The 13,877-nt window shown below is 40.5% G+C and overlaps 1 protein-coding gene across 1 annotated transcript; it reads left to right on the top strand.

Moving 5' to 3' along the window:
- Positions 1–1,497: 1,497 nt before the first annotated feature.
- LOC111082262 (frequenin-1) lies at positions 1,498–12,164 on the top strand. Its single transcript, XM_022378438.2, has 7 exons — positions 1,498–1,793; positions 5,896–5,920; positions 6,054–6,102; positions 6,619–6,708; positions 7,172–7,250; positions 7,386–7,474; positions 7,579–12,164. Exons 1-7 carry the CDS (start codon positions 1,730–1,732, stop codon positions 7,744–7,746), a joined length of 564 nt encoding a protein of 187 aa, XP_022234130.1. The 5' UTR covers positions 1,498–1,729; the 3' UTR covers positions 7,747–12,164.
- The last annotated feature ends 1,713 nt before the right edge of the window (positions 12,165–13,877 follow it).

The raw sequence follows: 13,877 nt of genomic DNA, 5'->3' as shown, positions 1-13,877 counted from the left end.
TCACAAATTTAAATACTGACTGAGTACGGGTATAAAAGTAGAGTCGCGTCCACAGAAGCGACTCACAACGCTCCTTCTCGTTTTGTCTGGTTTCTTTTTTGCGTTTACTGCACTCTGTGGAAACGTTTTTTTGCATGTGACATCTCTGTGGGTCTGCATCTGAAATTAACAGAATTTATTTCATTTCATGCTTCTCGACCTCTATAACTCATCATATTCCCGCATTCCCCCACTTCCCGCACCCTATCCCTGGAGGGGCAGGATGGCTATGCAGAAAAACAATGGCAACTTATTTTTATACCATTCGCGTCAACCGCAGAAGGCAGCGTGGCCTCCTCTTTGGCCACCAGTGCACGTCCACGTAGGTGCCCCATGTCCCCTGCCCCATGCCCCATGCCCCATGCCCCATGGCAAATACCCTATACCCCTCATTCTCCTCACACAAAGGGTTAAGTTTTTTTTGCGCATTTGTTTGCAGCCTCTGCACCCAACCCCACACCACTGCTCTGCCACGTCACCGCTCTTTCGATTCTTCTTTTTTTATACGCTGGTACTCAAAGAGAGGGATACTCGCATATTAGTTTGTGTGTAGATGTGTTCCAGAAGGAAGCGTTTCCGACCCGATAATGTATAAATACACTTGAATAGTCGAGACAGAAAATCGACTCCGATACCAATTCCGATTTCGGCGTTATAATTTCGTATGATAATTTATAAAATACATACATACTGAATACAGACTTGGTCCCAGGTATTGTAATTTCATGTACCGGATCGACGTTTTTGTTTGTAACTGGCTTGAAAAGTTCGAGTCGCAAGTTGACCTGCAAATTGCCGTTTTGTGTGTGTGTTTTTTTTTTTTTTTATCGGCCTGCCTCCTGTCTCTCCAACTACCCCTTTGCCCCTTACTCGACCATCACTCCTCGCGTTATCATCACCAGCATTGTCGTTTTTGTGCGCGTTGTTGTTTGGTGCGAAAATTACTAATTGAACAGCCAGAGCCTGGTAACGCCCACACCACCTCACTGTCCAAGTGGACAGTTGAAGATTGAGTTGAACTTTGATTGATGAGCCACATGAATAGAGCTTTTTCTCGCTATCGTGATGGACGAATAGAAACGTACAGGTGGGGATAATTTGACAGAAAGGGCATCTGATCACAGAAAGATTCCACTGCGGTCAAGGAATTTGGGAAGCAACAAATTGCAAGCACTGATCTAAGGGAAACAAGAAAACATGAAAAGCAGCGATCACTTCGTGTACCCTAACCCTAACCCCTAACCCTCTCCCCATCACAGAGTTCTGGAGCTAAAAAAACGCATTCGTTTTAAACTTTTCTTCAAACTCAAAACTATCTCTGACATACTGTATCGATACATAATCTGTGGCTGCTCGCGGATAGGTTGTTTAAGCATCAAATGTGCCATGCCATGCCATGAACTTTTCTCTGATTATCTCATTTTTGCCTCATGCCCGTATTTAATTTTTGTTATATAGAAGAATTATAAAGAATATTGAAATACTTATGGGAAAGTTTTGAATTCCCAAAAAAGAAAATAAAGGAAATAAAAGGAAATACAACAACAACAGCAAAGAAAAACTTGCGCAACAAAAACTTTTAGTTTGGCAATAAAAAGCAATAGCAGCCAAGTGCAACAGCAACAGCAGCAGCAGCAAACAAAGAAACAAGAAAAAAGAAACTAGCAAAGAGAGCTGAAACAAATACAACATGGGAAAAAAGAGCTCCAAGTTGAAACAGGATACCATCGATCGCTTAACAACGGACACATATTGTAAGTACTTACTTGAATCGATTTGTTTATGCATGCAGTGTGGGTGTTGTAACTGTAAGATAAATTAAGTGAGTTAAGTGAATGAAGTGAATGCCTTAACAAACGAGGTGAGGCGAAAACATAAGCCAAATTTAAAGAGCAGTACACCTATCGATATATCTGTTTATTTATCTGTCTACCGATAATCGGAAAAGATGTGTACATATTTAATTTTCAATTCTCTCTCTCTTAGATTTTAATTCATATTTTAAATAGAGCACTCCCTCTCTCTGTCTTTCGTGATTTGTTAAGCTTTTACCCTACCCCATAGCTAGCGTAATCACTTGATATCAACCCCATATCGATGCCCCCTTATAAACCCTATTTATATGAAGCCGCCATCTACGTTGTGATTCGTCTTGCAGTAATTCCCATGGCTTACTTATTTATTTTCTTATTTTCCGTTAGCATTTATGCGGGCAAGTACTTTGCCGTCCCTTTTCCCATTTCCCATTTCCCATTTCCCCGATTGGCATTTCTCATTTTGATTTGTTATTGTTTTCGTATTTGCCGGAGTCGGAGTGGGAGTGGAGTGGGTCCCCTGGTCCGCGTCTGGCTATCAATCAAACGAACGGAAAGGTGCAGAAAGTTATCTCTTTGTATCCGCCAGATAAATGCATAATTCAAAAGTGTTTTCACAGAAGTGGTTCATCAAAGAGGGCTGGGCTGGGCTGGCTGGGCTTGCAGCCATCACCCATCGCCCATCGAGGTATAAGCCCCTTCTGTGTAAGCTGACTCATCAGTCACTGTGAACTGGCAACGAAGTCACTGAACGACACACAATCGAACAACTTTTGCGAGTCCATGAATGCGATTATGTTTGTTATTCTCTCCGGAAATATACCCATATATTGATGGTGCATAGCCATCACATCACGCTGATACCTTTTGCTGCTGTTTTAGCCATTAATACGATACTTTGACTGCCATTGCTATATGCAGAATGTATTTGTTATTCATCTCCCAACTAAAATCTCTCATTCTATGTTCTCCATTTTCCATTTGATTGTCATTGGCTGTGTGCTACAATTTTGTAGCGTAACACTTACTGCTACTTTTACTGCTAAGCAGGAGATTTACTGTTACTTTACCTGGCTCACAGTTCTCCCTCACTTTTTTGTTTTGGTTTTTGGGGTTCTCCTCTCTGTTTCGGCCATTTTTTCTCCTTAACAATGCAAGTCACAAACTTTTTCGAGGCCCGAAAGTTTGTAACTAATTGCTTTCGCTTTTTCCCCATTTCCATTTTCATTCCTTTGCCCAAGTATTCTGCTGTGGGGTTCATATAAATAATTACCGGTGGGCATTTGCGGGCACCTGGCCAAAAAGCGAACGGGAAGACGGGGCAGACGGGGCAGACGGGACAGACGGGGCAGACTTTCTGGGGCTGTGGAAAAGTGTTGACAGAATGCTGCCAAAGTTTTCACCATTTTAGAATGGCTTTTTCTACAATTTGTTTGTCTTCCCGTTCGCCGGACTCTGACAGTGGGCTGCATTGAAAGGGGAAAGGGCAAAGGACGGGGGGCTAATGGGGGGGCTAATGGCTAAGGGCTAAGGGCTAAGGGCTAAGCTGAAATGGAATTCATTGTGCTCCCTGCTTAAATATGCAACTCAATAATTTTAATCCTCTTTGCTCACACAAATCCCAAAAGCTGCAATCTGCTACAGCTCAACTTTACCTCCCTCTCTCCCCTATCTGACCCACTGAGCTGGGTTCTTGTGTTTATACCCAGTAATTGAAAGTGGAGAAAAGTGGAGTGCATGGCACTCGTGACGAGAAAGATCGTCAGAGAAAGTTATCCCTTTTGCATAATCCCCTTCATATTTAAGTATACTCGTAAAATTATGTTTTATCTTGCCATGTGCTAAAAATATTAATTCATCGAATACAACGACTCGTACAATGTTTGGGCTAGTATATTTCGGAGAACCCACCACCCCACAACTTGCTTTGAATGCTGCGTGTGTGTGCCTTGGCTGATAGCAGCAACAGCTGGCGGATTACCAGCTTTTGTTTGGCCAGGCAAAACAAATGAATCAACTAAAGACTCAATTTACAACAGTCGCCAAGAGGAATGAAGAATCGTAGTCTAGTCTGTTGTGCGTTGTCTAATGTCCTCCGTTCTCCGTTCTCCGTTCTCCGTTGCTGAATTGGGTCAATATTTGTCCTGTCCATTGACATGCCAATCAATTGGACATTAAACTAACTCTCTCTGTACAGAGCTGCCAGGCCAATCGAATGGAATAAATAAGTAAATAGACAGAAATTATATTAGTTCGGGTGACATGGCAGACCACCGGACATGACAAGCCTCTGAGTGCATTTTGGCCAGGTGCACCGAGGTGTGGAATGTATATGAATGCGTTAACAATTGAGGGGCGTGTGCTGCAACTTCCACACTGCCCTGCCATTCTGCGTGTTCCCCTTGCTTCCCCTTGTATTTTCCGATACTCCAGAGCTAATTGTACTGGTACTCGGCCGCCGTGCACAGACAAACGGCGTATTAATTCTGAAGCTAAGCTGGAGCCCCCGTGTGCGAAGGGACAGGGAAGGTCCCCATCTGGCTGTCGGAATGGCTCCGTGCTCCGTTTGCGTAGGGTGCAACAAAAGGCGGCCTGTAACCACAAGCCACTGCGCTCCTCGTTCGTTATTGTGGTGGTGTCTGACACTGATGGCAACAAGTCGTATGAGCAATGTAAGCTTTATTTACAGTCAATGCTATAGAGATGTCAAAGAACGCACACACAATGGGTGGCAGTTCCCTTTAATGCCTTTATGTTGTATTTTAACATGCCACACACCAGTAGAATGGAAAGGGCGAGTGGGATGCAGCATAAGACTTCTGTCTGTCTATCTGTTTGTCGGTTTGTCGGTTTGTCGGTTTGTCTGCTGGCCAGGTTATCGATTACCAATCACTTCTGGGTATTTTGGTCCTTGCAATTGTTGACTTCATTGAATCGAAATACCCCCTGGGGAACAGGCAAGAGGCAAAGAGGGAAAAGATGCAGCAATGGGGCAGGAAAAAGCAGAATATTTATGTGGCTTTCTGGCTAATTAAAATGCAAATGTTGCCGCCATTTCTTCAAGCGTATAGGCGGCTAATCAAAATGAAAAATGATACCCAAACAGCTGGCAGACAAGAGGGAAAATTAATGAGAGAGAGCGAGAGAGAGAGAGAGCGAGAGAGAGAAACAAACAAAAAGAAGAGCCTCTGCCCAGATGATATATGAACCACAGCAGTATGAATAATTTGAGTGGCCGCTGCAGATAACTGGTAGCCATTGAGTCAATAGCCCCAGTCCCAGTCCCAGTTCCAGTTCCAGTTTCATCTCGTGCGCCATCTATTCTACAGCCACGTCCATATCCATCTACAACTCCAGATAGCTTGGGGTTCCGTTCCCTAATGCCACACCAGAGACTTCCATTGAGGCCATTGACCAATGCGCGTGCCACCCACCACCCCCCTATGGATGCTCTCCATAAAAGCAATTCCAATGTGTGTAATTTTGCGTGAATTTATGTTTTTATGCTTCTGTTTCGTTGCCCTCCATTGAGGTTGTAGGTGTGGCAGTCCCACCTCCCACCCCCTTCCAATTTATTGTGGTGTCCGTGGCCACAGCATGTGCACCATTCCCATGGGCCATGGAGGTATCCTGGGGAGCAGTGTTTAAGCGTTTTGTAAGCGGCCATTAGGCCTGGCCAGAGCAGGGCAGCGTGCCAATGGATAGCAATGGCCAATGCCAATGGCTGTCGGCAATGACCAAACAAAATGAAGAACAAAAAAAAAAAAACTGGCAGTAAGAAAACAAAAAAACAATTGTTATTCATGAATGGCACTGAAGATGGGGAAGGGTATGGCAAGGATAGAGGGCATCTGGAGGGAAAGATGGCCCGAATGAATACAAGAAAACATTTGCATACAGCCTGAGGGGCACAGCCATACACCGATATAGAGGTCACGCCCTACACTCATCCTCAACCACACATTGCAATTACATCAAATGCTCTATGAAATTTTAATTCATTTCGATTTTTCTGATTGTTTTCTGTTCTTTGTTTTTGCAGTCACAGAGAAAGAAATACGTCAATGGTGAGTGCGCAAAAAATTTGCATTGAAAATGTGCCTGGAGAAATTGTAGTTTGAGAATGTCAATAAGTATATGATAATTTCCCCCAAAACCTATTTCCCCCCTTCTTGTCATTTGAACGTTTCACGGTACCAGGCACAAAGGATTTCTCAAAGACTGTCCCAATGGCCTTCTAACAGAGCAGGTAAGTACGTTATGAGGACTGGGCTCTCTTATGCCTTCTATATCACGCCATGGGAGGATGCACCCTGTACATATATCGGGCGGGTGGCTGCTTCGCCAATTCATACAAGTCAACTGGTTGATTAAGCTAATTTTTGTGCTCGCCCCCTCTTCGAGGCGCTCTCGAATGGAGCTAATATCGTGGAGCACATCCCCATCCTCAGCAGGTGGCAACATGTACTCTCGTACGTGCTTTCTCCGAATCCGACTCCGACTCCGGCTCCATTTGGCCATGACAGGCTTCGGTTGTTAATGACATGGCTGTTGCTGCGTCGTCTGCTGCTTTTGATAATGAAATTTATTAATGCTCTCATTATTCAAAGACACACAGACAAGCGCACACATGTGCACCCACCATTCATGCCTCTAATTGATTCATCTTAATACATATGTACCCACATACATACATATTTATATATGTTTATATGTATTTCTCTCTCCCGGTTTCTCTCTTCTCTTCCATTTTTTGCATTTGCAGGGCTTCATAAAAATCTACAAACAGTTTTTCCCACAAGGCGATCCGAGTAAATTTGCCTCGCTCGTCTTTCGGGTCTTTGATGAAAACAATGTGAGTATATCCTACCATACATACATACATATATCATAAGGGGAGGGTCTCGCCTCAGGCCACAAGCAGTTCAATCAACCCTACAAACACCCCACACCGCTTCCTCGCCTCCTTTGCATTTGCTGACTTGGCCAAAAAACTGAGACATCCACGAAAATGTTTGGTCCACAGATTTTTGGTTCAACGTTAACGTCCTGTCCTCCCAGTCCGCCCAATTTCAGGGGTTTTGTGAATCATACATAAATATTTTGAGCGCTCACTGTTTTTGTTGTTGCTCATTTTTATTATTTGTGGCTAATGGGCGTGGTCCTCGCCTCGCCTCTCCTCTCCTCCATTCCCCTCCCATTCCCTATCTGGATCTCAATCATCGTCTCATGTGTGCGTATCTCTCTCTCTCTCTCTCTCTCTCTTTTCTCCTGCTTTTCTTCTGTGCTTCTTTTTATTTTCTTTACATATCCTTCAGGATGGCTCCATTGAGTTTGAGGAGTTCATACGCGCCCTTTCCGTCACATCGAAGGGAAATCTGGACGAAAAACTGCAATGTAAGTTGGACCAAGACAAAGGCAAAGACAACTGTAACTGACCCTGTGTGGTCCCTCAACCTGCCTTTGCTCCGACAAATGCCCATATACGGATATATTGGTACATCTATTGGCTTTTTTTTCTTTTTTTAACAGGGGCCTTTCGACTTTATGACGTGGATAACGATGGGTATATAACGCGCGAGGAGATGTACAACATTGTGGATGCAATCTACCAGATGGTGGTAAGTGCAGACAAGTGGTTTGGGCAACCATGTAGATCAGGGTATACGGATACGCCAACCATGTATGTATGTATGTATGTGTTTGTATATCAATGTATCCACAGGGCCAGCAGCCGCAGTCGGAGGACGAGAACACGCCGCAGAAGCGCGTTGACAAGATCTTCGATCAGATGGATAAGAATCATGATGGAAAATTAACATTAGAAGAATTTCGTGAGGGTAGTAAAGCTGATCCACGTATAGTTCAGGCGTTAAGTTTAGGTGGTGGCTAAACGGATAGCCGTGACCCCCAACAAACAGACCCGATTTCAGCCCAAACAAAAAAAATAAGCACGTATTAAACCAACATTAAGACCGAACCCAGAAAGCTATAGCCGGAGGAGACTCGACTCGACTCGACTCCCCCCTCTTTACTTGCAATTTTCCCTACGCTTTTCTCGATTGCCGATTCACGGTAACCGATAACCGACTACCGATTACCGACTACCGATTCCTGTTTTCCCATTCTCGATTTCGCGCGTCAAATGATACACACATTGAAGATGATAATAATTTTTCATATATAGATGCATAACGAAAATGGATAACTGAATGACATACAAAAAAAAAGCAAGAAGCAAGAAGTAAAAAGCAAAAAGCAGAATGGCGAAAAAGATAATGAAAATTCATTATAAAATATACACAAGAATACAAACAAAATATATAGAAAATCGTGGTGTAGTCCAATCGCAGTTCAGAGCCTACAGGAAAAAAGTAAAAGTAAAAAATATTTATTTATTTAACTTTAAACTTGAAAGGTGGAGGAGGTGCAAATCTTTTTTTTTTCGAAGCATACACCAATTACGAGTAATTAAACTGCGAACACGAATAAATCTGCATAGTTGTACTAACTATAATTGTAGCCGAGCTAAGCCTACGAATCAATCGCGTCTACTTCAGCGAGTGCAGCCTTCGAGATACATTCACGAAACGAACTAAACGAATCTTAACTACAACTACAACTACAACTACAAATAAAACTAAAACTAAAACTAAATTAACTCAACTAATTCAGACAGTAATTGGAACAGCCGTCAAGTCTCTTACACCTAAGCAGCAGCGACTATATACACTCCAATATCTAAATATATATATACATGTAAGAGAGGACAGTTTGATTAGAGAACAGGTGGACAGGCAGGTGGACGGATGGGGGAGGAACATAACTTAATAGATTCAACCCAAATCGAATTAAGGACTTTAGGAAGTATAAATAGAAACAGATAAAGTTACAGATACAGATACAGATACAGATAGGTGAATAGTGCTACCAGCTGCTACCCTACAACTCCCTCTCACTCCCCCTCAATTTCATTATATGTATCTCCCTATGTCTCGCTCTCTCTATCTCTTTCTTACAAAGACTCCCTTCAGAGAGATGCCCCTACAGCTATGAGTCGCACTGTAATTTCGCCTTGCCAGAATTCTGAGCAGCTGTGAGTGCAAGAAGTGTTGCATACTAAGAGGCATATTTGCTTTTATTTGCTCCCTATTTCTCTCTCTCTCTCTCTCTCCGCTTTCTCTCCCTCTATCTCTCTCTCTCTCTCTCTCTCTCTGTCTGTAACTCTCTCTCTTTTACCTGCTTTGCCTTGATTTCCGTTAACAACAATAACAACCACAGCCACAACAGTTACAAAAAAATAACAAAACACAACAAAACACATTGACAATAGAGCCAGCCGTTGGCCGATGGAAACATCTGAGAAATGCGGCGGCGGCCATCATTAAATGATAACAAAAAAAAATCAAACAACGCACAGTCTCAGCTAGGAACAACAAAAGCTTGATAAAGCCACATCCAGCATGAACATATATACAATATATATTCCACCATATTTATATATATATGTATTTATATGTATATACTTTTACTACTCTACAAGAGCCGAGCTGCAGCAGTCATCAGGCAAGAACAAGAAAAAAAAGAGTGAGGAGAAGAATACGAATATAACAAAGAAAATCGACAACAAAAATCCATCATACGATTTAATTTCTATTCTATATGCGGTTCAGCTTTATTATTGCATTGATTTTGATAAACCAGTTAACCCCTTCTAACTATTCCGATAACTATCTATACAGACGGGTCCTGCCGATCACAATTGCTTACTTACGCACACGAGTCGAATGTACATACATATTCCACTCTTAATAATCACATTTTAGCTACCAGACACAACATACTCTCTATACTACATATATAAGATATTTTCATCTCCTTTTTTTCCTTTTCCTTTTCCTTTTCGTTTCCGTTTCCCTTTTTGTATTAATTCTTTTCCGCTTTGCATTGCTTTCTCAAATCTATCAAAAGTTTAACCTTGCTTATCTCTTATCTTTTTCCAACTATTTGCCTATCTTTCTGTAAATTATTTTCAAGCTCGACTTATTCGGAAATGAAATGGAACTAAATTTAACAAAAAAAAAATATGCCATGCCACTAACCTAAAACTCCTCCCCCCCCACCACAACACACCCAAACACACACCTACGCATACACGCACACACATATACAGACATGTATGTGTATATATATTTATGACTTAAACTTAAATATACTCTAAACAGTAAGCACTGCAATACCTATAACGAAAACTAAAGAAAAAAAAAACAAAAACGAAAAACGAATACCGCTTCTATAAACCTCACTGAAATTCTTCGATAAAAATTCTAAGAAAATACACGCTAACACAAACAAACACTTGTACGAATACGAGTACGAGTACGAGTATATATACACGAGTACGATTATATTATATATTATGACAATGACAAACAAAATGGATATGCGAAAACCCTAATCAATAATTAAATAATTCGAAAGTGATATAGCTGACAAAACAAATGTGTCTGTAGTCTAGTAGTTAAAAGCAAATTGAAAACAAACAAAAAAATGCCACAAAAAAAAGTATACAAAAATTAACAAAAAAATATATATGATATGACAATGGAATTACTATGAGTATGACGGGGATGGGCAGTTTTCACGTTGTATTTTTTATTGTAAGGAGAGGTCAAGAAACTCGAAAATAAAAGCAAAATCAAACTGTAAATAACACTGAGTGAATCACGCGCACACCGACAGCACACAAACACACACACACAAACACACACACACACACATATATACCCACAGACACTGATATACAATTAAACATAGATGCATAGATTGAACACCAATTACGAAAAGAATTATACTGCATAAGTTTGTGAACACAAATATAAGTAACAGCAACAGCAACAACAACAAAAACAACAAAATGAAAAAGATAAAACGATAAAACATAAAATGATAAAAGATAATTCAGAAAAAGTAAACCTGCAAGAGCAAGGTATTTTTTTGGGATTGGATCGAATCAAGTCAATTGTAAAACCGGCTATGGGAATATTTCTAATAATTTACAATGGAAAGGCGAGGGAGGTGGATCGATCCTCAGCAGCAGATCCAGATCCAGATCCACAGATACTCATCTACGAGATGCAGATGAGTTTCTTTCCACCGCCGTTGACAAAACCACATGAATGTCAAGTTAAACGTTTCACAAGCAATATTTTACATACTTATATACATGCATTATATACACATACATATATATATATATATATATGAAAATAAATATACGATAATAACTATATACATTATATACACACTCCGAAATAATGAGTCAAACAGCAACTAGATACTAATAATAATAATAATACCAGAAATACACTATGCAACAAAATCGAACTTTTTTTATCTTAAGGCTAACAAAATTTATGAATTATGGATTTTTTTATGAATCAAGTGTTTTTTGAAAAATGTTTGAAAATTGTATTTTTTTAAAGGTTTTTTTTTTAGAGGTAAGCTTGCTTTTTGTCACAAAAATTGAGTATGTTACACATAATTTTCCGCAGCTACCAATCGGCCTTCAACACTTTGTAGCTTAAGCTTACCGTCAGGTCAGGGAAATATTAAGCCTTCAAATGCAAAAAAAAAAAACAAAAAAAAAACCATAATTCATTATATATTTTTGCAGCCCCAAGTTCAGAAGAAAAAGTGGGTTTGAAATAAATCGTGGAAAATAAAAATAAAAGGAAAAATTAATACAATTTAAGGGAGAAATGAGAGAAAGTAGGAAAACGTTTTAAGTGATATTATTTAGCAGAATTTGAATCTTATTTGTCTTGCTAAAACAACACGAAACATGGAAAGTCAAGAGAGGAGAATAAACAAAACAAAAATAATTGCAGTAAAAGCAACAAACAAAAACCTTAGGAAAAATTCGTATATTTTACAAAAATAAAAATACAAATAAAAAATCAAATAAAACAATAACAAAATATATTTGTTTCTGTCATTTTCCTTGACTCGATTTCGGTTCGTTGTTATCTCTATATTTACCCGATATCAATCATCATTGTATAATTTATCACGATTATTATTCCGATTATAATTATTATTATTAATGCAACGTCGGTAATTACTATTGTACGTATGCACACTAGAAAAAAAAACTTATTAAGAACGAACGAGTATAGAACAAGAAATGAAAATCAAATTCTTTTACCAAAGAAAATACTTTTTTTAAGTAATCGCAAAAGGGGGGAATGGAAAATTTATCTTGTTACTGTCAGAAAATATTACTTACTTCAAATAAAAATTTTAAAGCGATGAAAGAAGCGTTTTTTTTTTAATATTTTTTCTAGGAGGGCTATGGGCATGAGAAATCTGTTACTGCGATGCGACAGCTTGCGATGACCCTGGGTCGCCATGGTTAATGGATAAATTATTTGTGACATTTCAATCGCCATCTCATTCGTAATAATACGAAACTGTGGTGGCTTTCTCAGGAGAAAGCCAAGAGCTTTTTAAGTCTACTCCAGGTAAGTTATTTCATGCCCTACGACATTATGGGAGTTAAGAAACTCGCGACCTGGGACTGTGCTGACGGAGTCGACACTCCAGGGGAGCACTCGAGGTGCTCGAAACAGAGGCACGAAGCAGCGATGAAACTTTCAACTTGGTTGTGGAGCACTTCATAGACTTCATTGAAACTAAATATGGCTTAACCATGCTCGACATGTGAGCGTTTTATTTAATGACCATTTAATGCTATAATGGGACACGGGGCGTATGTGCAATCAGTGGAGACAGATATATTTACATAGGGAGATTACATGAATTAGATTTGGTTGAAATGTACCAGCCATACATGCTTCGTTCATAAATGTATAATGCGCTAACAGAAAACCTTTCTGCTGATATGTGGGGTAGGTATTTGTGTTGATGGGAGGTGGGTGGGTGTGGGAATGAACGATGTGTGCCCAGAGCAAACTTCAAGTGTGTTGATGGTCGCTCACATGCTGACATGCTAACAGAATGTAACAAGTTAGGTCAACTTGGTGGATTGGTGGATTGGTGTCATGTCCTACTTAATACTAATTGCAGTACTTATGTACATCAGACCAAAGGCGGTGCCTGCCAGTGTGTGTTAGTGCAAATATCAAAATACCCAGTGGACAAAACTATTGTGAAATTAAAGTCGACAGTTTTGCCAAATGGACATGGACATCGGTAAGTAATGATAAGTCGATTTCGCCGTTGGCACTTCTATCTCATTGCTGATAGGCAGACGGCACTGACTGTTGCAGAGCCAGAGGCGGCGGCAGCGGCAGCGGCAGCGGCAGCGGCAGCGCCGGGTGTTTATCTAGGCAGCCAACTATTTATAATAAAAGGCAGCCAGATAAAAACCGAAATAGATTCTGAATCCGAATCCGAATCCGAATCTCTCTATATGCTGCTGAATCTGTGAGAGTAAAGAGTAAATCTATCTGCATATTTGCTGGGGCAAATAAACCGAAAAACAGAGCAAAGTCTTGAGTTGAAAACTTTTGATACCCTCATTGACTCGTAGCATTCCCCATTCAGTGAAAGGGTACGAGCATACCCATATGGATAAGCGAAAAATGCGAAAACAATGGAATGCGCAACAGTAAAAAGTATTGGACTTTAATATTTTTACACCTTATACACCAACTGACTCATCTAGCATAAACAAACAGTAATTATAATCGGCCCGATTCGTATTCGTATTGGCACTCGAATTTCGAACTCGATTCTTTTCGGCATTGGCCGCGCTGCCCGTTGATGCGTCTCTGTTGCTGCTTCAGTCGACGCCAATGACGCGGTACCATACCCTCTCCTACCCCTTGCCATATTACCATACATATCTCTCCCCTTCAGAGCCCACAGAAGGTGTACCCATTAAATGCCGCTCTTATGTACGCAATTACTAATTTATTCTCCGCGCGTTCGATGGCGATTTGGAGAATTGCAAATTGAAATGGAAAATACTCGCACGAAATGAGGTGGGGGGTGGGCAGG

The sequence above is a fragment of the Drosophila obscura genome, unplaced genomic scaffold (genome assembly GCF_018151105.1).
Source record: "Drosophila obscura isolate BZ-5 IFL unplaced genomic scaffold, ASM1815110v1 contig_73, whole genome shotgun sequence".
Taxonomy (NCBI): domain Eukaryota; kingdom Metazoa; phylum Arthropoda; class Insecta; order Diptera; family Drosophilidae; genus Drosophila; species Drosophila obscura.
Note: the sequence above shows the minus strand (reverse complement) of the source record. Positions and strands in the feature narration are given on the sequence as shown.

Excerpts from the sequence above, each read along its gene's own strand:
- LOC111082262 (XM_022378438.2), top strand. The coding sequence starts at position 1,730 with ATGGGAAAAAAGAGCTCCAAGTTGAAACAGGATACCATCGATCGCTTA. Across the intron at positions 5,921-6,053 it reads GAGAAAGAAATACGTCAATG|GCACAAAGGATTTCTCAAAG; the intron begins GTGAGTGCGCAA and ends TCACGGTACCAG. Across the intron at positions 7,251-7,385 it reads TCTGGACGAAAAACTGCAAT|GGGCCTTTCGACTTTATGAC; the intron begins GTAAGTTGGACC and ends TTTTTTTAACAG.